At 40.7% G+C, this 22456-nt stretch overlaps 1 protein-coding gene across 1 annotated transcript in view; it reads left to right on the forward strand.

Moving 5' to 3' along the window:
• Positions 1-22456, forward strand: part of COL19A1 (collagen type XIX alpha 1 chain) — a 181093-nt gene that overhangs the window by 91334 nt on the left and 67303 nt on the right. The window contains exons 14-16 of the mRNA XM_035109681.2: positions 4328-4381; positions 6165-6200; positions 13381-13434. Of these exons, the coding sequence (XP_034965572.2) occupies positions 4328-4381; positions 6165-6200; positions 13381-13434 (144 nt within the window). The remainder of the gene's footprint in view (positions 1-4327; positions 4382-6164; positions 6201-13380; positions 13435-22456) is intronic.

Genomic DNA, 22456 nt, shown 5'->3' on the forward strand with positions numbered 1-22456 from the left:
CAAAGGGGACTCTGAGATCTAATTTTCGCATTTTATTTGATAATTACTTTTCATTCTGTGTAATTTTGAACATGGTTTTACTGCATATGTAGCGACTGCTGTGTGTGTGTGTGTGTTTCCTTTTCCTTTTTTGCTTCTTTGGATGTTGCCATGGCCTTTGGCTAGTGCAATAAAATCCACACACACACCCCAAAAAACCCCCCAAAAGTAATAGAAGAAAGCGCCACACAGGCCCTTAACCCAAGTGCACACCCTGATATCATTGATTTTCTTAGCAGTTGATTATATTCCTGTGCATGGAGAGTTGTGGGGTTTGGGGTGGGTTTTTTTTTGCTGTTTACTTTGCTTTTTTGATATCATACCGTATTTTTAGTTCCCTTGGTACTAAAGCAGGCACATTTTTATTAGAATGCCTTTCTGCATTGGTTAGTCTTTTCTCCAGTTTCTTCACAAAATGAAGAATTTTGTGATATTTAAATGAGGTTGCACTTGTAGATTCCTAATTTTAAAATTGAATTTTAACATACTTAATCTGCATTTTAATTGAATTGTTTCTTTTATGCTTCCTTTGATATTCTTGTTGTTAGCCGCCCTGAGCCCGGTCTTGACTGGGAAGGGCGGGGTATAAATAAAATTATTATTATTATTATTATTATTATTATTATTATTATTATTATTATTATTATTATATTTTCACAATTATCAGTGCTGTTTGGTTAATACACCTGTATAATAATGAAAAACTTTTGAAAGAACAGAAGAAGAAAAACAGCAAGCATTTATGGAGCAATAAAAGGGTAATGGGTTAACAGGATGTCACTCCAGGCTGTCTATCACCTTGTGTAGTGACTTCTCTAAAAACAGCTTATAGCCAGGAAACCAGCATAAGGTAGGGTTAAAAACAATCTAATTTGAAAAGCAGGTCACAAGGCTATGCTAACTGACATAATTACTTCCTCCTTTGAAATTCTAGCTGTCTTTACTTTGTATGCAACCTTTTTGTATATTTTTTAAAAGTGTGTTCTTGTTAGGAAGGCCATTGAATCAATTAGCTTTAACACCAGTTTTCTAAACCCTTCTCACAGCTGGTGAAAAAATAGGTAAAGTTGTATGTTTATGGATGCTTCATACTGTCACTTTGTGTTTGGGTTCAATGCCGTGGCACACGTAGCACATCATTTGAGAAGGGTGCACATGAGTAAAGATAGCCATGGTTAACTACATGACTATTTAGAAATACATGAGAGCAGTGGCCAGGAAATGATTATACCCATGTGTTGAATGGAATTTTAAAGGGGGGAAGTGCTATTTTTAATTGTGTGCTCCATTCTCAATTAGTGCGCTACATGTCCGTTGTGTACTTTGAGCTCAAATATGAAATGTAGCATAATAATCTTAAATTAGGCCCAAATGAGAGAAGGTTCTAGATCTTAGACGGTAGCCAGAGTGCTAAAGTTCTTGAATGACTCAGATACATGCTATTTTCAGCAATGAGAATGTTCAGTAGGCACGCTAACTTGAACTTAAAAGGCCTCTGCCAGCAAGGGAACAGTCATAGATCACTAAGAGGCAATGGTAGCACTTCGCCCTTTCAGCTACAACGCTTGTCGGCTCCTAATGCTGGTATACTAATTCTACTAAAGCTACTATCGTTGCTGTGACCTTGGTATCATGCCTGCTATGTGCATGAGTGGAACCCACAGTCAGCTGCATTGTGTTCTGCTGTGATCGCACCAAGCACAGGTTTCACAAAAGGGTATGTTCCTCACTATCACTTCCAGAACCTCAGACTAAGTGCAGCATCAGTCAAACTGCAAGTGACTGTTTCTACACCTGTATAGTTCTAGACCTTGGCACCGAGAGGACCCTAACCACCTCAGCCTGGTTGTGGTGGAGAACATAGGTGCCAACTCCCAGATTGAAAAATCCGGGATTGGCAGCGGCGCGGCACCGGAAGTTGTGCTGCGGCCATTTTGGAACTGGGCAGAGCGGCACCGGAAGTTGCTTCTACGCATGCTCTGCCCATTCCCGAAATGGCCACAGCACCGGAAGTCGCACTGCAGCCATTTTGGAACTGGGCAGAGCGGCACCGGAAGTCGCTTCTACGCATGCTCTGCCCATTTCCAAAATGGCTGCAGCGCCAGAAATCGCTTCTGTGCATGTCCAGAGACTCCAGAATGTGCAGAAGGAGCCTCCCCGGGCCGGTAAGAATCCGGGGGATTTACGGGGTTTTGTAAAATCCGGGCTGCCAGCGGGAAACGGCTGGAAAAACGGGGGTTTCCTGGGGAATACGGGAGAATTGGCAGCTATGGTGGAGAATGATGAGCTCTCAGTTCTGACTCAGCAGTGATGGAACGTTCCAACAGGGCTCAGAATGATCCATCATAGTAGGGCACGTAAAATATCCCATCTAACCTGATACAGGTTCTTCTGCTTTATTGTGAACAACTATTGCTGATGGCAACCTTCCTAAGAGTCAAATTCATGAGGCCTCTTCTATGTCTATCAGTTCCTATCTTCCCATTTTCCCATCCTGGGGAAAGACTCCTGGGAGAAGATAGCTACTTTCAAATAAGGGCAGACAAATGTTGGCCTGGTTCAACCTCACTCATTTTGCAAATTAAGCAACAAAGTTCTAAATAGCATCATGCTATGTACGTGCATGGATTTATTGAGCTTGTGGAATGATTAGGCAATAGCATATGTTTCCTTGTATGTCTTTTTCTCAGTTCCATCTCTCCTGTAAATACAGTCACAGAAGTGATTTCTTTGGTGAAAGATATTATTCCATTCGTGTTCTAGTGTTACCTCCTAAACCAATTCCACTTTCAGGCCATAGCAATTCAGAAACCTTAAACATTCATACAGAAATCAGATTATCATGATTTGCATTTATACCATTTCATGCACAGGCATTAATAAGCCGTAGAGAAACGTTCCTCTCACTTTCTTTTTCCTTTTCCTGGCCTGTCTCTTTTTGATAAATCAAAGACTACTTCAGATTTAACTCTTCTGTTGCTGGCAGGCGTAATAAAGGCCACATCAAAGCTAAATCAGAATTATTGACAACATCCACCATTTAATCCAAAGTGGATACTTAAATGCTCATAAATGATCTTTCTTCCAGATGGTGAATTAATGTAATTTTTGCAGGAAGTGAAGTTGCACAAATACGAGTATTTTGAATACTTACTGATTTAATGTTTCTGTTCCCACCAGAGCACAGATGTTGCTTATCATTTTAGTACCACTTGCTTTCCTGTTACCAAAAAACAAGCTATAGTATTAGGAAACCTTGAAGGAGGGGGAAGGAGGACTTGGGGCCATGAATCATGATTCTCCTATAGAATAACATGTATAACTTTTTCTTTCTGTGCCAATCTAAGCCACCTAAGCTGATACTACAGTGACAATACAGTCATTGTATTGTATTTATTGTATTTATGTTTTTATTCTTCTAAAAACTATAATCTGCCAGACTAGCCAGAAATAAATTCCTGTGACCTATAGTATATTACATAATATAAATTATTCTACCACCAATTCTACTACTGCTAACAATAATATTGTTGACATTAATTGAATAGAAATGTTATTAATGGATGAATTTAAAGATAAGTGTGTTTTACGGCGTCTTTAAACGTTATAATGTTTATATTATCAGAGTGAACTATTTGTTGGATTGCCATGTTTCAAAATGAGATTGTATTTGATTGCTATTGTAAGGATGTATTGATCTGCATTTTTGATGTTCTGTTGTGAGCTGCTTTGAACATATTTATGTAGAAAGGGGAAACACAAATTTTAGTGATAGTACTACTACATCTTATCACATTTCACATTGCATTTACAACCCTTGTGTCTATATCCGATCCCCAAATGTGAAAAGTCTATTCTCTGGTTCAAGATGTCTTTTAGTATGATGAGAAGACTATTCCTGTTAAACAGGCATGCTTTTGAATCTCTCCCACATTCTGGATATTTCATGAAATGTCTTCTCTTCTCTAAATAACTGAAAATTTAGTGGGGAGGGCATTGGCTTCCCTTTGTTTCCATAAGCTAGTGTGTTGAAAGAAAGAAAAAAGTTCCAAAAGTGAAAGGGGATGAGTTAGTCTTTCAGTGTTGCAAAATTCCCATATGCATTTCATAATTTATGTCAAGTAATTCATACAACCTGCTACAGCGCTTTGGCTCTTCTTTGATGCTTCACTGCTCTGGTTGCAATTTTAAAGAAGCCTCAGGGCTTTATTTTGCTGGCACATGCATTAATGTATTGCTGAAGTAATGGTACATTTCTTTATTATATTGTTTTTTGCTTAATCCATAGGGTTTAAAAGGTGATCCCGGTGATCCTGGAATAGCTGGTATAAAGGGAGAAAAGGTATTCATTCATGTGTGGATACGCAAATGACTAAATCCTAATGATTTGCCAGAATATCCAGACAAGGCTTGTTTAATGAGGAAAATGGTCAAAAATCATTTTAGAGCAATCACTGTTCATAAATTTAATATGCATATAATTACACTGTTCTGGTTTTTGATGCAATTATTTCTGTATCACTGAGAGGTTATTGAAAAACAAATAAACCTGTAATGGTTGCTCATTTGCTGTGCAGGATCCCTGGTAATGCACACATTGTAGGAGAGCACAAACTGCAATTTGTATTTCTTCGGGAAAATGCAGCCCCTCCATTTCTCTCCTTGCTTCTACTCATCTTCCCTGCAAGCAAGCAAATGCGTTGCAATGACAAGTATTATGTGTGCTAAGCCAAGCGCGTCTGCCTCACCTTTACATTACAGCATTTTATAAATAGTTTAATTATTTTGCAATTATCCCTCTTTAGGTATTGATCTGCCCTATTCATATAGCTGAGCCCGTTCACCTCCAGCGCCCAGGAGTTGGGAATGGGTCACACCTGATCGGATCTAGTATTCATTTGTGTTCTGCTGATTGGATCTTGTATCCGTTTGTGTTCTGCATAGTAATGTGGCACATCTTTGTCAATTGTTTGGTCCTTTGCTCTCCATTTGTAAAACACCCCGCCCCTCCTTTCTTCTCTCTATATATCAATGAATGCTTTGGTCACCTGACAAAATGGGGTCTGGTCCACAAAAGCTTGTGCCATCCATTTATCTTCCCTCCCTCCATAAGAGTGATGGACGCCAACAAAATGACCCCTTCCCCTCTACACACACATATTATTACATGGATCTCCCCCTGGTTTTTTTTGTTCTTTGGGGGACCTTCCTCTCCAGAGGGAAGTCATGCCTGTTAAAATGCAGCATGTACAATGTACAATGTATATTGTACAACGTACAATATAAAATGTACAATGTGTATGTTATCATGATGTCGCTGGGGCATTCTGCTTTTGTTCATGCATTCCCTTTTTTGCCGTGGTAGCAACACATTTTGGTACATATTCTTCCCCGTTGGTTAACTCCTGATCCTCCAATGAACCTCTCTCTGCTCCTCAGCTCCTCACGCTGCTCCACTGATTCCCCAAGCTGGCTGAATGGCCGGCATTGGCAGGCGCCTCCTTACCTGGCCTTTGCTCCATCCCCCAGGCTGCCGCCGCGGCATTGACTGATTTGAATCAGGGCCAGGCGGGAGCCCTGAAGCCTCGGGTGGCTAGCCCAGGAGACGGAGCAATGGCCATGCAGCTATGGCATGGCTCTGGAGGCTGGGGAGTCCGCACCAGGTTGCAAAAGCTGCCCACTGATGTGACTGGTGAGCGGTCATTTTGGTATATGTTCTTCCAATATATATGTATAGACACCTCTGACCAGACACTGTTTGATAAGCAAAACAAAAGAGCTGGTGTCATGTAATGATTATGGAGTGTTGGAACTAATACCAGGCAAATCTAGTTCAAAACCTCACCCAGCTATGATGTTCACTTGGGTGACCTTGGTCAGCGATCATCTTTTATCCTAACCTACCTAAAAGAAATGGAGGAGAACTATGTAAGTTGAAGGAGCAGCTGAAGCTTTAAGGTTTGGGTTTCTTTCCTTTCAAAGATGGAATCCTGTACTCATCTTTCAGCTGTGTGTGTTCCTGTTTTTAAAAATCAATGTAATACTTTTTTTTAAAAAGTAATTACGTTAAGTTTTTTTTTAGAGTGAGAAGGTCACTGATTTTTCGGTTTTGCCTAATTTTATAGGGAGATATGGGACCTCCAGGACCAGCTGCCCTTAGTGTAAGTATGCTAGACAAGAGGCAAGAAGAGATTGTTCTCATGCATGTCGATGTTTATTTTTTTGATTGCCTAATACTGCACTTGTTAGTAGATTGTTAATAAGATAGTTAAACGAGCTGCTCACTTCTTTTTCTGAAATAAAATATGGATCCAGTGACTTGCAACATACTACTGCGATTATAGTATTTTGCATCCTGAAATGGTATATAAGGAAAAGCAAATATATTTAGTTGTGCACACTGTGTTTTCCCACCCCTTTCAGAGCATACTTTGCTTGTCTTCTGAATGTGTGAAACAAAGCCAGGCAAACATTTTTTAACAAATCCTGCCATTTTGTTCATCACCTTGCATATCTGGCAATGGCTTCAGTGGGACAACTGAAGGATTGTAGGTAGCAGTAAGGAATTTCTGGTTCTCTCTGTGTTTTGGAGTGAACCTACCTTTTTTTTATCACCCCAGACTCATTTATGGGGCATAGATCTGTGGATTAAGCCACATAATCTATTAACCGATTACAAGGTGACCTGCAGACTTCCTCTTCCTTCCAACAACATTTTATAGGTGTTCAAAGCAGCTAATACCTCCTTTGCAGCCACACAGGGGGGAAAATGTCTTTGAATACGCTCCCACAAAGTGGATGTATGTTGCAATGTGCAGCCCCTTCCTGGGGAACTGTACAAAGGAAAAGATTGCTGACTCGATGTACCTATGGAGACAGCCGTCTTTCTTTTCATACAATGTGTTTGTAAGGCTATCGGGGACATGTATAGAAAAGGAAGGGTTGATAAATTGTAGCACTTTCTACCTAGCGGAAACTGATGCAAATAGCACCATATTTTCTTCCTACGGCAGCTGGGATTTGTAATCTTAGTCCCATGGGGAATAGGCACTTTGCCAGGAATCTGGAGCATCTTGGACCCCCGCTACCACATGTGAGTCATTGGGCCCTCATGGTGTAAGCGAAGGGGGGCAGCAGAGGTGTCAAAGATGGGCATTCAAGCATTCCCTGCTCAATTTGAACTTACTTGCAAGGACTCAATTAGGGATGCTCATTTCTGATGCGGCCTATTAGATTTCTCATGGCATCTCTAATTGAGCTTCAGTTTGTTCATCCACACCCATATCCAATTCAGAACTGCCCCGAAACACAGTTTTAGAACTCCAACTGCTCCTGTAGGATAACATGTTGGAAATGAAGAGAGAGAGCTAACTGTGTGTCATCTATATACTAGCCATATACTAGTGGGCAGTGATTACTACAACTACATTTAGATCACCCAGCACGAAAAACATAATAATGATCCAATGTTGATTAGAGATGGAAGGATCTGTCAATTTCAGTTCTCGCGGTTTCTCGTTTTTCTATTATTGCATTCAGTTCTCCAGGTTTCTGTATTTTAACACATTATTATCTGCGGTTTTGACAAACACACGTTTTTGGCAAGCAATTTATCCATGTAAATGTGTTTTTGTATGTTATTGTCACAAATATATTCATTTTATACATGCTTTTATACATCCTTTTTTATGAACATTGGTTAGAGAACTGCATTGCATTGCAAAAAATTCTGATAAGTAGGATTTTTGAAGGATAGCTGTGCTCCACGTTTTGTTTCAGAATGTGCAAGTTTGATAAATTAAGCTATAAATGTGAATGTAATCAAATTTGTCCCCTGTCCTCGCACTTGCAGTTGCCAATTTGAATGAGCTTAGTTCAACCTTCAATTATAATCACAGCTGGGAAACTTTCATACGGAGTTAGCCTAGAACTCTTCCTTTTTAATGCTTAAGAAGCAGCATGTTACCTATACAGGACTTACAGTTTAACACCCCAGTCACACTTGTGTTTCTTCACGTTCTGTCAGCATCACTATATTACCAAGGTTTTTGTATAACTTGCATATAAATCACATGGGATTTCTGGGTCAAGCCCACTATATATTTAAGAAAAATGTGGATTAAGACCTCTTAATTATTTGGGGGTGTTAAGGGGGAAAATCAGTTGGATTTATTTCCCAAAAAATGTATTTTGAATTGGGCTACCAAGGAGTTGGGACGCGGGTGGTGCTGTGGGTTAAACAACAGAGCCTAGGGCTTGCCGATCAGAAGGTCGGCGGTTTGAATCCCCGCGACGGGGTGAGCTCCCATTGCTCAGTCCCAGTTCCTGCCAACCTAGCAGTTCGAAAGCACCTCAAAGTGCAAATAGATAAATAGGAATGGCTACAGCGGGAAGGTAAACTGCGTTTCCGTGTGCTGCTCTGGTTCGCCAGAAGCAGCTTTGTCATGCTGGCCACATGACCTGGAAGCTGTACGCCGGCTCCCTCGGCCAATAATGCGAGATGAGCGCCACAACCCCAGAGTCGGTCACAACTGGACCTAATGGTCAGAGGTCCCTTTACCTTTACCAAGTTGCTGAGTAATAATGACCCTTTATAATACATTATTTATACATTCTGGGATGCGGGTGGCGCTGTGTTCTAAACCACTGAGCCTAGGGCTTGCCAATCAGATGGTTTGAATCCCCGCAACAGGGTGAACTCCCATTGCTCGGTCCCAGCTCCTGCCAACCTAGCAGTCAAAGTGCAAGTAGATAAATAGGTACCGCTCCAGTGGGAAGGTAAACAGTGTTTCCGTACGCTGCTCTGGTTTCGCCAAAAGCGGCTTAGTCATGCTGGCCACATGACCCAGAAAAACTGCAGACAATCGTCGGCTCCCTCGGCCAGTAAAGCGAGACGAGTGCCGCATCCCCAGAGTCGTTCGCGACTGGACTTAACTGTCAGGGGTCCTTTACCTCTACCTTTTATTTATACATTATAGTATATTATTTTAAAAGCATTAATTTAAAACTTGAATTTTTAACCTCATCATATGAGCTAGATTATTTCCCCAACATTAAAGAGGATTTAACAGCACAGCTCTAGACATGTCTACTTGGATGTAAGCCCCATTGAATCAAATGGAATGGCAGCCTAATTTACTAAGGACCGCATAGGAATTGCTTTCACATCTAAGATACTAAATGTGTATCACTAGGCCCATCCAGTGATTGAACACCAGAGATGACAGCATTATCTTCATAGTTTTGTCAAGGTGCTGAATAAGGCGAAAGAAGTTAGAGACTTTTCTCCGAAATGACACAGTTGGCTAAGCTCCCCTCTCCTTTCTGGCATCGAGAGCTTAAGCCTGTGCATGTCATGTCACAAGAGTGACAGGTGAAGGAAGGTGGTACAGTGATCTCTCTTGTAAAGTATATGAAAACTATTCTCTTGACATTTGATCCGCAGCTTTTAGTTCCCCAGGAAAATGAGCGTCCGTCTCTACGTTCCTGTGGGCCTATCCCTTTGCAGAGTTATAAAATACTCATCCAGATGGCACCAAATGTTTACACAGAAGCCAAGGGTTAAGTTAGTCACAAGCAGAAGCACCTAAGATTTGCTTACTAAACAGATACTTGGAATGCTGGCTCCGTACTCCTTGGGGCCTTGTCAAATGAAGCATCAGATAACATGTTCAGCGCAAAGCAAACAGAATGAGGAAGCTGGTCACTCAGGCCTAGACACGTTCTGTGGTCACTTTCGGATACAAATTCAGCAAACAAGTGACATACAGAGTACACATTGTATAAAGCTCTAAAGCTGCATATTGTTGTAGACAACAATGGCTACCATTTTGCAACCAAAATGGCCAGGGGGCTGGAACAATATAAACATGATTGCAACATTTGGGGCTTTTAATTTAGAACAAAATATGAGTAAACGGGGACAGGATAGAAGTGTATAAGGACCTTTCTGCACATAGCATTTATACCAGCATAGTTGCTGTTTGATCCAATAATTTAAAGAGCAGAGTTGCAGCTGATTGTCTGCAACTTTGGTCACATGCTTTCAATACAGGAGAACAAGAGCAGGTTTTTCCTTCCCGCACCCAGGGCAGGTTGTGCAGTGCTGTGCGCTTGGATTTGTAATCTTGTTTAATTTTATTTGCATGCAGTGGGACTATTGTCAAGGTAAACCTGTCAAGAGAATCAGAATGTGTTGCTGTCATTTTTAGGCTATTTTTATCTCCCTTGCACAGTTATACAGGAAAGCTCCAGTAATATTTTTATTTTTGCCCCTGAGGAGATTTATGTTTTGGAAAACAACAACCCTGCAGACTCTGCAGTTGACACAAAAATGACATTGTATTTTTCTTTAGGATAATGATGTAAAATTATTCAATTTCTTTCCATTCCGAATGCACTTCATTGCAATGTAGCAATGCAACCCCCCTTTAATACTTTAAATGATATAGTTGGGATGTTTCGTATAGTAGGCTCTTGTGTGTTAATAGTGAAATCTTTGAAACTGAAAGACCATGAACTCCCCACCCCTTAGAATAAAACAGATGTAAGTACAGTCATACCTCATGTTGCGTCTGCTGCGGGTTGCGTTTTTTCGTGTTACGAACGCGGCGGACCCAGAAGTGTTTACTTCTGGGTTTCGCCCCATGAGAAGCATTCTGCGCGCTGCACACATGCGCAGAAGCATTCTGTGCACTTCACGCATGCACAGAAGAGCTCTGTCGCGCTTTTGCGCATGCGCAAAGTGCCGCTCGGGTTGCAGACTTTTCGGGGTGCAAATGGCACCCTGGAATGGATTGGGTCCGCAACCCAAGGTACCACTGTACCACTGCAAGCAGAAAGAAAAAATGAGAATACTTAAAAGTTTAACAGTTAATATCTTCCTGTTCTCTTATGTTCCTAAATGCATGGACTACTTCCTTCCTTGCATTTTCTTTCAATATCACCACAACCCAGCCACATTACCTATGAGAAAATGAAGATCTCCATTATTATTATTAATTACTATTCACATTTCATTCTAAGGCCCTAACAATTTAAAATACAACATAAAAAAACAGTTTAAGGAACTTACAAAAAATGCAGTCACAAAAATAGAGTGGATTCTGAAAATTTACATCTCACGTGTCAAAGGACTGAGATGGTTTAATAGTTTGTGATTGTCCGACTGTGACCTGATCTACATATACGGGCAAATAAGGAAGCTTTGACACACCCTTGAACACTAGGTTGTAGTCAACATTTGTTGAACTCAGAGTTCGATCCATGAATTTCAGTGGGTCTACTCTAACTTATTTAAATACAACCCTTCATATTCACTCTTAAACACTTAGCAGAACAATGAAAAGTAGAAAATCTGTTTGTTAGATTTGGTATAATATATTTTGTTTTCATTATATATAACACTTACAATGCATCCTGACTTTATCCAGTACTTCATTCCTCTGAACATGTTATATTACATTATAAAGATGTCATTTAATTTTAGCTTACAGCTATGTAATATCTAATAGTAGCTATTTTGGCCACAGTGGTTCAGAAAAGTCTTCATGACCTCAGCTTATTAACATTTCACATAAATGCAACGAAAGAAATACCTTGTAATTAATTAATAAGGTATGAATAATATTCTTGGGTCTTTTGAGTCTGGCAGGAAGAATGGTGTGTGGTTTTTTTTAAGGGGCAAGAGGGAACTCCTTGAAGTGATTAAATTTTATATAAATTGATTCACAGTATTAATTTAATCAAGCAATACCTTCCCTTTGAGGCATGTAATCTAGCAGTTTTAGTATCTCCCATATTCTTTTCAATTTTTATCACCTTCACCACTGAACATAATTTTCTTTATTCCTGTTCTAGAACATGGGAATAAATTCTAAAATACAGAGAACAATAGCTGAGTTTAAATCAAGTCCCATGAAAATCAGTGGGGCGAGCTAGCCATGATTACTTTCTCATTCCATTGCAAAGGGATTTTATAAAACCATTGTATGAGTTTAGGTGGAGACCCAGGTGGAGATTCAGATTGCATGTCATAGTAAACCATAGTTAACGGCTCACCTTGAATGTGTTCCCCTGTCCACCACTAGCTTCGGAAGGAATGAAACTGCATTCCTTACTGTTATGTCTGCACAAGGGTTTGTGGTTTGTTCCACTCCCAAGAAACCATGATTTATAGCCAAAGTTTTATTCTTGGGCTTACTGGTAATGTTTTGATGGAAGGAAACAAACTATGATTCCTGATTCAGATGTGACCCCAGGGATTCCTACTGCTTGGTGTCCAAACTCGCTAATCAATCTCAACTCTCACTTCACTCATTGGCTAAAAGCACTGGCAGATGAGATCAGACAGGCTAGGTTATTTCAGATAAATCGCTTAGAAGAGTATCTGGACATTTTGCTTCATAACTTCCTACGAGGGCTACAGATTAGATTTTTTTAAAATTAGATGAATCAGAGTCTGGGGCCTCTGCTGGGGGTACTGATGAAGGCTTTTGTGGGTGCCATAAAAACAAAGCTTACAAGGTTCCCATTTGAGTAAACATTATGAATTTAGGCTTTGCATAGATATAGGGTTTTTTTTTTTCCAGACAGTAAACTGAACAGGCATGATGAGTGGGGCTTTCTGTTGTTCCTACTCTTCATGTCCATTCAGTGTACTCGCACACTAAATGTCTGAAAATGCCAAGAGAGACAACTAAAAGCCGTTTTGCCACTTGAATTCTGGGAAAAGATTGTTCTGAGCTGGCTGATGCGGAAGTTCCTAGGAGTACAAAACAACTCTCTCTGGGGATCTGATGTGAAGTTGGCCATTTTACTGCCTTCTGTAGGAGCTTCTGCTTGCCTCCATTATTCACTGCATGCGCACACTACAAATATATAGTGCTAAGTTATTCAAAGGAAACAAAATCTTTTATCTCTGCCCTTTGACTTCTCACCATTTGGGAAAGCGGAGCGTTTAAACGAATAATGTCACTGTCTAGAAAACAGTGTGTGAGGTTGCCATTTATTAGTGAAATAAGTTCATCATTATCCTTCACAATATTTGCAGTATTCCCTAGTGCATTGTCTTTCTAGATCGCATAAGCGATGCTGGATCGGAACTGCAGTAATTTTGACCCAGCAACCTTTTCCATTGCAGCTGCAGCTTTCTACGTACCTTTTCACACATTTTACATTTTGCAGCTCTACCCATAAGTAGTTATGAACCAATATATGGATACTGGGCAGGGAGAGGTGATTGATTAAACATTAGTGAAGTCTTTCTCACTAACATTTTGAATTCCATGGTACGACTAAGCAGTATTAATGAGAAACGTTCTAAACTATTTATATTTACAGGGTGTGCCAGGAATAGAAGGTCCTCAGGGGCCACCTGGGAAAGAAGGCCAGAGGGTGAGTAAATTGATGAACAACTGGTGTATGCTAGCTGACCTCAACAGGCTGTTCCTGAGCATGAACTAAGATGCTTGTGTTGCAACAGCTGAATGAGAAGCCATATTTTGCTTTGTTGAACTTTGTAATGGCGACTGCAGAAATCTGTTAGGGTCAATCTGGTTTTATTTTCTGATATTTTGGGTGAGGTACTGCCCTGAACCTTTCAAGCAGCACTGGCTTTCAAGAGCCAGTGTGGTGTAGTGGTTAAGAGTGGTAGACTCGTAATCTGGGGAACCGGGTTCGCGTCTCCGCTTCTCCACATGCAGCTGCTGGGTGACCTTGGGCTAGTCACACTTCTTTGAAGTCTCTCAGCCCCACTCACCTCACAGAGTGTTTGTTGTGGGGAAGAAAGAAGGGAAAGGAGATTGTTAGCTGCTTTGAGACTCCTTAGGGTAGTGATAAAGCGGGATATCAAATCCAAACTCTTCTTCTTCTTCTTCTTCTTCTTCTTCTTCTTCTTCTTCTTCTTCTTCTTCTTCTTCTTCTTCTTCTTCTTCTTCTTCTTCTTCTTCTTCTTCCTCTGGCACCTCCTCCTGATGAGATGTTGCTCAAACACTGACACTCTCTTTTCCCCATGCTTAAAAAAATTTAATCCCTTCACTTTGCATGATATTTGCCACCAAGGCTTTCCTTGTTGAGGGAGCTTTCTAACTGCCATTCCATCTCTCATTTTCCAAAATAAAACCTTTTGGGGTTTCAGGAAACAGAAGGAGCTTGATACGGAGAGCCCCATCTAAGACGAGCATAGGTACTTATAACTTGGGTACCTCCGCTCCAAATAATTTTTGACGGGGTTCCATTTGGAATTCCCATGGGCAAGTCAGGAAGTCAGGAGCTTTTTACATACATTCAATCCATGGGGGGGGGGAGGGTAGAACATCTTGGCAGCAGGCTTTAATAAATGTTTGTAGAATAAGTTTGGAGCCTGCTGCTTCATACACATTCATTTTTCACAGAATTAGCCCCTGAAAGGGGCTCAGATCACAACCTTATTCATTCTCTCAAGGAAACCTAGTGAACTCTTGTTGTATGGAAGGGGTCAGGGACTCTCCAGCAGCGAATTGACACTGACCTCTCTGAAGCGCAATTTCCAGGCTTCTCTGGGGGAAAACTGTAATAGCAACACTGGTATAAGAGTAATATAAATTTGTGGTGCAGATATGCTCAAACCATGCTGTGCCAGCTGTTCTTAATACATTCAGAGGCATATCATACACACATAACCATATGGTGCACATGTAAGATAAGAATTCTGTTTAGCAGAATATCTGCAGGTCTGGTTATTATGTGTATTCTGGAGAAGTCTGAAGAAATATGAGGTAGCATTTGCAGGTGAACACAACAAAATAACCTGTGATGAAAAGAAACCATCAATGCTTTTCTTAAAATAAATTAAAAAGGGTTTAACAAAATGCAAAATCTAAATGTAAGCTAAACAAATGTCACTTTCTAAAAAATTATCGCTGCTCGGATGTCAGGGTCAAGAAAGAGTCTCTCCTAATTAATAATTTTCTAGTTATGATTGGAATAATGTTCTCTGTCCCATCTGGTCTGGTCTAAATGTGTAGAACTACAAGTCTGTGGGAATAAAGAGTGTACATTTTCTTAGAGAACCTTTTGGCCTCCTCACACTTTTGACACATTTATCTTAAAATAAAATACAAAATAAAGAAATGTGGGTGACAAAACCTCAATGATTTGCAAACAAAATTATGGTTAGAATAATAAATCATTTAATGTTTCCTATAAAGATCAAGGCTTTCTGCTAGTAAGAACTTATTCAACAGTAAATGAAATGATATAATTAAATATAAAAGGAACTGAAATAATAGAGGATGATAAAACAAGCGGAGTGTGACAAATATTCATGTTGGGCAGCTTAGCAAGGGTAACCCCTTCCTGTTTATATAGCTGCCTTCCCCTACTTGGTGGACTAAACTGCCGTTATCCCCAAACTCCGGCCCTCCAGATGTTTTGGACTACAATTCCCATCATCCCTGACCACTGGTCCTGTTAGCTAGGGATCATGGGAGTTGTAGGCCAAAACATCTGGAGGGCCGCAGTTTGGGGATGCCTGTCCTAGACCATTGGCCATGCTGACTAGGTCTGATGGGAGTTGTAGTCCAAAAGGAGGACTTCAGATTGGGGAGGGCTGCTCTACATTCTTGTGTGTTACAGAACAATTGAGCTCTGAGTATATGGAAACAGGTTTATTTAGCCTCTTCTTAGAGAAGAATTTGACATGGGAGGTATCTTCAAGCAAGGAACCGCCATGTGCTCTCTGTGGGTGCATGAAAGGAATGTAAAATGCAGGTGCCTGAACATTTGAATTAGTTCTTAGAAATACCACCGAGAACCAGACACTAACATTAGTCACCCAAATACGGACTTCAAAAGCCTGCATTTGATACTAATGATGTGAATCTGTCCTTGATCTACAACAGTTGCTCGTATTAGGACGTTGATCCATATGTTCCTTAATTCCTACTGTTATGTTACATTTATGGCATTCATTCGATTCCAGATTCCATTACTGGCGCTAGCAAAAAAATATAGAAAGGGTATCAGTACATTGCCTCAGAAATAAATAAATAGCTTTTTCTTAAATAACCCATTCAAATGTTCAATCACTGATGTACAGGACTTGTCAATTGATGGTACTACATAGCATTTTGTGGGGATCCAGCCTGCTTTTTCTTTTTCCCATTTCTGTCTCCATTAATGAGCACTGACATTTCGTAAAACGTTTCATTAACCAAAGCCATACCTCATTATTATTTGGGATGTGGAAGAGGAGAGTTAAAGAAAATTCAGTGTAAATTCCCTACCAGATTATTGAGAACTATTGGTTTCCTTGGTATATTGCTGATGGGTGATGATTCTGATTTAAATAATAATGATTTAAAAAAAACATTCAGTGAAGGAAGCTTATAATTGCATAGCTCTTTTCAATTTTCTCAGTTATCTATTGATTAAAGATTGTTAGGTGCGTTGATCATTACCCTGAGAGTTGTAAAATGTCTTAAAAGATGCTAAATTGAGAGGTCAAAGTTTAACTCTACATTAGGTAACAGGGATCTTAAATCTGGTCACATAGTTATGCCAGTCAATCACAGGCACAACCTCCCTCCCCCCAAACTAAATTAGTTGGCCTTGCACTAGGAAAGTGTGCTTGCTATAAAACTAGGAGTTCTTCATTTATAGAACAAGATGGAGAGCAGTCATTTGCTTTGTGGTAGCTTTGAAGGTGTGCCTTGAAGAAAGATGCTGTAATGACTCCACAAGGCATGTTGTGAAGCTGCAAATGATCCATTTGAGGCCTCTGTTGCAATAAACATGCTTTGGGAAACCCCCACCCACTAGAAAAGCATATACATGGAAAAAGAAAGATGCGAGAAAGGAGAAAGCATTTCAGATTTTAGCTAAGAGCGCTGCATATATTCTCTTTCACCATTGACTAGATTTTTTTTTCATTATTACATTTCCTTTATTCTGTAGCATTTAGGTAGCTGATGCTTTTGATATAATACATTTATTCTGGTGCATGCAGACGTTACCATAGAAACAAAGTTACAAAATACAGAATTTAAGCATGACTGGTTTTGAAGATTGCTACAGATTGAGTAATTTAGAAGTGTTGCCTCCTTGGACTTGTGTCCAGCCCCGTGCTGTCATTATGCAAGTGGAACAGACTTCCACTTGTGTTACAGGACTCCCCCTTCCTTTCCTGCCCCCTGTAGTCACCACCCGCTTTATCCTCTGGAATAGCATTCTCTATTCACTGCTATTACGCTCCTCAGGCTCTTTCTCCTGAGCTGAGTGGCAAGCAAAGGACTCATTAACACCTGCTACAACAAATAAGGGACGCGGGTGGTGCTGTGGGTTAAACCACTGAGCCTAGGGCTTGCCGATCAGAAGGTCGGCGGTTCGAATCCCCGCAACGGAGTGAGCTCCCATTGTTCGGTCCCAGCTCCTGCCTACCTAGCAGTTCGAAAGCATGTCAAAGTGCAAGTAGATAAATAGGTATCGCTACAGCGGGAAGGTAAACGGTGTGCTGCTCTGGTTCGCCAGAAGCGGCTTTGTCATGCTGGCCACATGACCTGGAAGCTGTACGCCAGCTCCCTCGGCCAATAACACAAGATGAGCGCCATGACCCCAGAGTTGGTCACGACTGGACGTAATGGTCAGGGGTCCCTTTACCTTAACCTTTACAACAAATAATAAGATTTTCCTAGAGTTCGCTCCTTGGGCCGCCTCATTTGTGTATGGGCCAAGACACAGAAAATGGGAGTATATGGGGAAGCCCTGCCCAAATCATTGGAGGAAGAGGGGGGCTAGAGACACCCTTAGCCTACATTTTAGAAGCAAATTAGATGAGAGAGTCCTGACTGGGTCTCCTGGAACGTCTCTTTTTCTTCACATCACTGTGCTGAGATAGGTGATGAATTAGATAAGGACCATGGCATGGTCCTTTCCCACTGTGCCATTTTTACTAGGCCCCCTGAAGTACTTGTGTGGAAAGTGGTTGGAGGGAAACAGTTAAAATTTCTCCCCAGCACCATGGTCCTGACCCAGTTTGGAGGGCACATGGTTCTTTTGACAAAAAAGAAATGAAAAAAGCAAGCATAGGGATCTCCAGTCAAGGATTTCCCACATGTTTTCTGCTTTGTTCTTTAGCTTGTGTCACAGGGAAAAGCAAGTCTTGCCAGACATTTCATGCTTGCCCAAATCAAAATATAGCCTTGGTTAAGAATGACCAAAAATTGTAAGGGGGAACGAGAAGGTTGCCCATTGTACTTTATTCTGAGCTTCTACATTAAAATACAAATCAACTCAGAAAACAAACAAACAAACAAAGTCAAAATGGGGCAAATAATTTTTGTATTAACACACACACGTGCTCCTCTTCCTGCCATTAGATCCATGCCATTCATTAATATGTGGCTTTGACCTGTAGAGATTTTTTTTTGTGCTGAACAAGAATCATCCGTGCCACTTTCATTTTTGCTATGACATCTCCAGTAAACCACATGAAAGACCATTCCTTTTTATTCGAACTTCAAGCCATGTGAAAGTGTTACTGCAGTGGACCGTCAAACCACATTACAGCTGTTCATATTCACTTAGACACAGTTGAAATAAAGCTCAGAATGTTCTGGCCCAAATCAACCAGAAATTCTTAAAACGTTTTCAAGTGCTAGTACTGCTGCAAGCCGAGGAGCTTTACTGAATCTATTTGGTAGAGCCATGTTATTGAAAAGGCCTGCTGTCTCCAACCCACTTCAGCACTCACCCTGCAAAGCTGTTCCTGGGGGTTGGAGAACCCTCTGGAACAGAATGGGATATGATGCAGAGCGCTACCATGAGCATGGGGGGGGGGGTCCACCCAAAATGTTGTATTTTATCATCACATCTGGTTTGGCTCTGAGATAATGAAGTCACACATCTAAAGGGTTTGCATGTTTGTAGTCCCATGGACAGCAAGATGATCAAACCTATCCATTCTGAAGGAAATCAGCCCTGAGTGCTCATTGGAAGGACAGATCCTGAAGCTGAGGCTCCAATACTTTAGCCACCTCATGAGAAGAGAAGACCCCCTGGAAAAGACCCTGATGTTGGGAAAGATGGAGGGCACAAGGAGAAGGGGACGACGACGGACGAGATGGTTGGACAGTGTTCGTGAAGCTACCAACATGAGTCTGACCAAACTGCGGGAGGCAGTGGAAGACAGGAGTGCCTGGCGTGCTCTGGTCCATGGGGTCACCAAGAGTCAGACACGACTAAATGGCTAAACAACAACAGCTCTCTGCAATTCATAGAATTTGCGAGCAATCTGCCAGCTTCCAGAAGCTGGAGGAGGGAAAAGGAAGTTTATAATTTTTCCATCGGCAAAATTCAGTTCTTCATTATGATCTGTTTTTCACTGGAAAGGCAGGGCGTAAGACTTTTGCATTCAGTTTAGGAATTCTACACACACTTAAATCTCATTGACCATATGCAAACATTTTACAATCTGGAAAAACAAAACAGCAATATGGACAGGAAGCTGAATGCTGTATATAGAAAGGTACACATACCCATATGGATGCAGATTTTGCATGATACGGGATATATTAAGAAGTTCTTTGTTTCCTGGATGGATCTGTAATTCATTGTTTCTGAAGGCTAATGAGGGCTTTTAGTGTATCTTTCCAGCCCTTGCTCATTCAGCTTAAATTGAATCAAGGTAACAAAGGGATGAAAGACAACTGCTGGCCCTTCTAGCAAGAGGTTGCTGCTACTGCTGCTGCTGCTGCTGCTACAGTATCTTATCCTTCCCACCCCAAAATTGCTTCCACTTAATGAGAGAGAGAAAGGCTTATTCACATTTCTTGCTGTTAAAGCAAGCTGAATGGGATGTTTCTTTTCCAGGTATATAATTGTGGGTGAGCAGGGAGAGAGAAGGATTGTATGGTCTCCTGAGAGAAGGCTGAATGTTTTAAAATACAGTAGTGGTTATAACAAGAGAGAACGAACCCATTCCTGTTTCACAAATATTCAGAGCTGTCATTTAACGGGCATAGTGCTTTTTAACTACTAAACCACCATATGCACACATATGCCATAACTCCAGTTAGCTAAGTACTGCAGACCCCCTGCTTTTCAAATGTCAAGCCATGGACCCTCCACTTTCGGAAAATTTTCATATCTCGTACAGGCACAACTGTAATCGCCATAGGAACAGAATAGGGGAAAACAAATAGGACCTTGCAACAAAATATTTGTTTTCTCCTATTTCTATTGATGGGCATTGCCATTCAAATGGTGTGTGCACACCACGTCATGTGATCAATTATGCAAGGTGGGGCTTGCCTGCCTCCCCCCCCCCAATATTTTATTCAAGTTGACACCCCTGTGCTTGTGTGTCTCTTCCTTCTGCCTCCTTTTCTGACCATTCCATTCCATTCTTTCCAGTCACTTATCAGTTCTCTGTGGTCCTCCTTGGGCCGTTTCGGGAGATAGATAGATAGATAGATAGATAGATAGATAGATAGATAGATAGATAGATAGATAGATATACAGTAGATAGATATAGATACACACACACACAGCACAGAGAGAGAGAGAGAGTATTCTTGCAAACCTTGGAATCACTCTTGACTTTCTGAGTCTGCTGATTCTTCCCTCTTGTGGGAAGGTGGTGCCATTTGGCTACATATGCAGGAAAATGCAACGGCTTAAATTGGAAATAGAGGGAATGATAGAAATGGAGTATGTTTCGGAAGGCTCATGGCTGACTAGCACAAGGTGTTTTGGCATCCTGTTTACTTCAATGTCCACTCTAACTTTACGTATGGCATCTTAGAGGGTTTGCGAGGGTATAATGTTTTTCTGTGGTAATTAGCACCTGAGTCACAGCTGTGCATGTCAATCAAAATTCCATTTTCTTTGCCTTAATGCTTTCCCTGCTACTTTGTTTAGACTGCTCCCATTTAGATTGTCACTCTAAAGTCAATACACACTAACTAATAGACAGACAGACACAGGAAACTACTTTTAAGGTGGCCGTTAGCATTTGATTTTAACACTGTTTTAGCACAAGTTCATTCTAATTGTAATATGTTTAAAAAGTGTTTAAGATTTAGAGTATCATATTTCAGGGTCTACATCTCTTTGGTTTCCTTATTTAAATTGTAAGTTTTAGTAAGTTGGACTGGTGAAAACTGGGTTCAGATTCCAAGTAAACTGGTTGCATGGAACAGCTTTCCCACTGACTTCTGTGGAAGTATCATGGAAGCTTAGACACGCATGCGGCCCTATGTCTACACTGCAGCATGTAAGACTTTTTGGATTAGAACCAAAGATTCAAATAACTGCAAGTAACTGCAAGTCAGCATCCTGCTCTCACAGCGGCCAGCTAGATGCCAGTGGGAAGCCCACAAACAGGGACTGATCAATCTTCCTGCATTTTCCAGCTACTGGTATTCAGAAACATACTGCCTCTGACAGTGGAGGTAGCCATTGGTCAGTAGCCACTGGTAGCATTATCCCCCATGAATTGGTTTAATCTTCTTTAAAAGCCACCCATTCCCTCTTGTGGAAGCGAATTCCATGGTTCAACTATGCTGGGGGGGGGTGTACTTTCGTCAGTCCTGAATCTTCCAACATTCATCTTCATTGGATGCCCCCGAATTCTCGTGTAATAAGAGAGGGAGGGAAACTTTTTGTTTTAGGTAGTTCTGGCACTGGTGACTTCAGGACTGGGCTACTGCAACGCACTCTGAGTGGAGCTTCCCTTTGTGCTTGATCCGGAAGCTCAGTTAGTGCGGAGTGTTGCAGCCTAATCAGAGATCTGCATTGGTTGCCCATTTGCTACTGGGACAAGATCCCTTTGTTTTTGTTGTTTTTAAAAAATAATTTTTTATTGGTTTTCACACATATTTTCCATCATAAAATCCTTTAAAACATTATTTCAAAATTTTGGGCTATCACAGCCTAATACTTACTTCAACCTTGACTGATGGTTTTCTAAATATTTTTAATTGAGAATTTACCGTGTTTCTCATATTATAAGACATGTCTTATATTTATTTTTTCCTCAAAAAAACACACTATGGCTTATTTTCAATGGATGTCTTGTTTTTTTTCCTCCTCCTGCCGCGGCCGGCATTTCTCATATTATAAGACACGTCTTATATTTATTTTTTCCTCAAAAAAACACACTATGGCTTATTTTCAAGGGATGTCTTATTTTTTTTCCTCCTCCTGCCACGGCCGGCATTGCTGCTGCGCCTATCACTATGTCTTATTTTGGGGGTATGGCTTATATTCCTTGAATGCTTAAAAATCCTGCTATGGCTTATTTTATGGGTATGTCTTAAAATATGATTTTATACTTTTGTAAGTCCTTAGAGGTTTTCTTACAGTCGATCAGTTTATAAATCTTGTTATTTTTTTAAAAAAAACCACTTTCTCCATTCTATGCATAAGTATATACACT

Source organism: Zootoca vivipara, chromosome 3 (genome assembly GCF_963506605.1).
Source record: "Zootoca vivipara chromosome 3, rZooViv1.1, whole genome shotgun sequence".
NCBI lineage: Eukaryota > Metazoa > Chordata > Lepidosauria > Squamata > Lacertidae > Zootoca > Zootoca vivipara.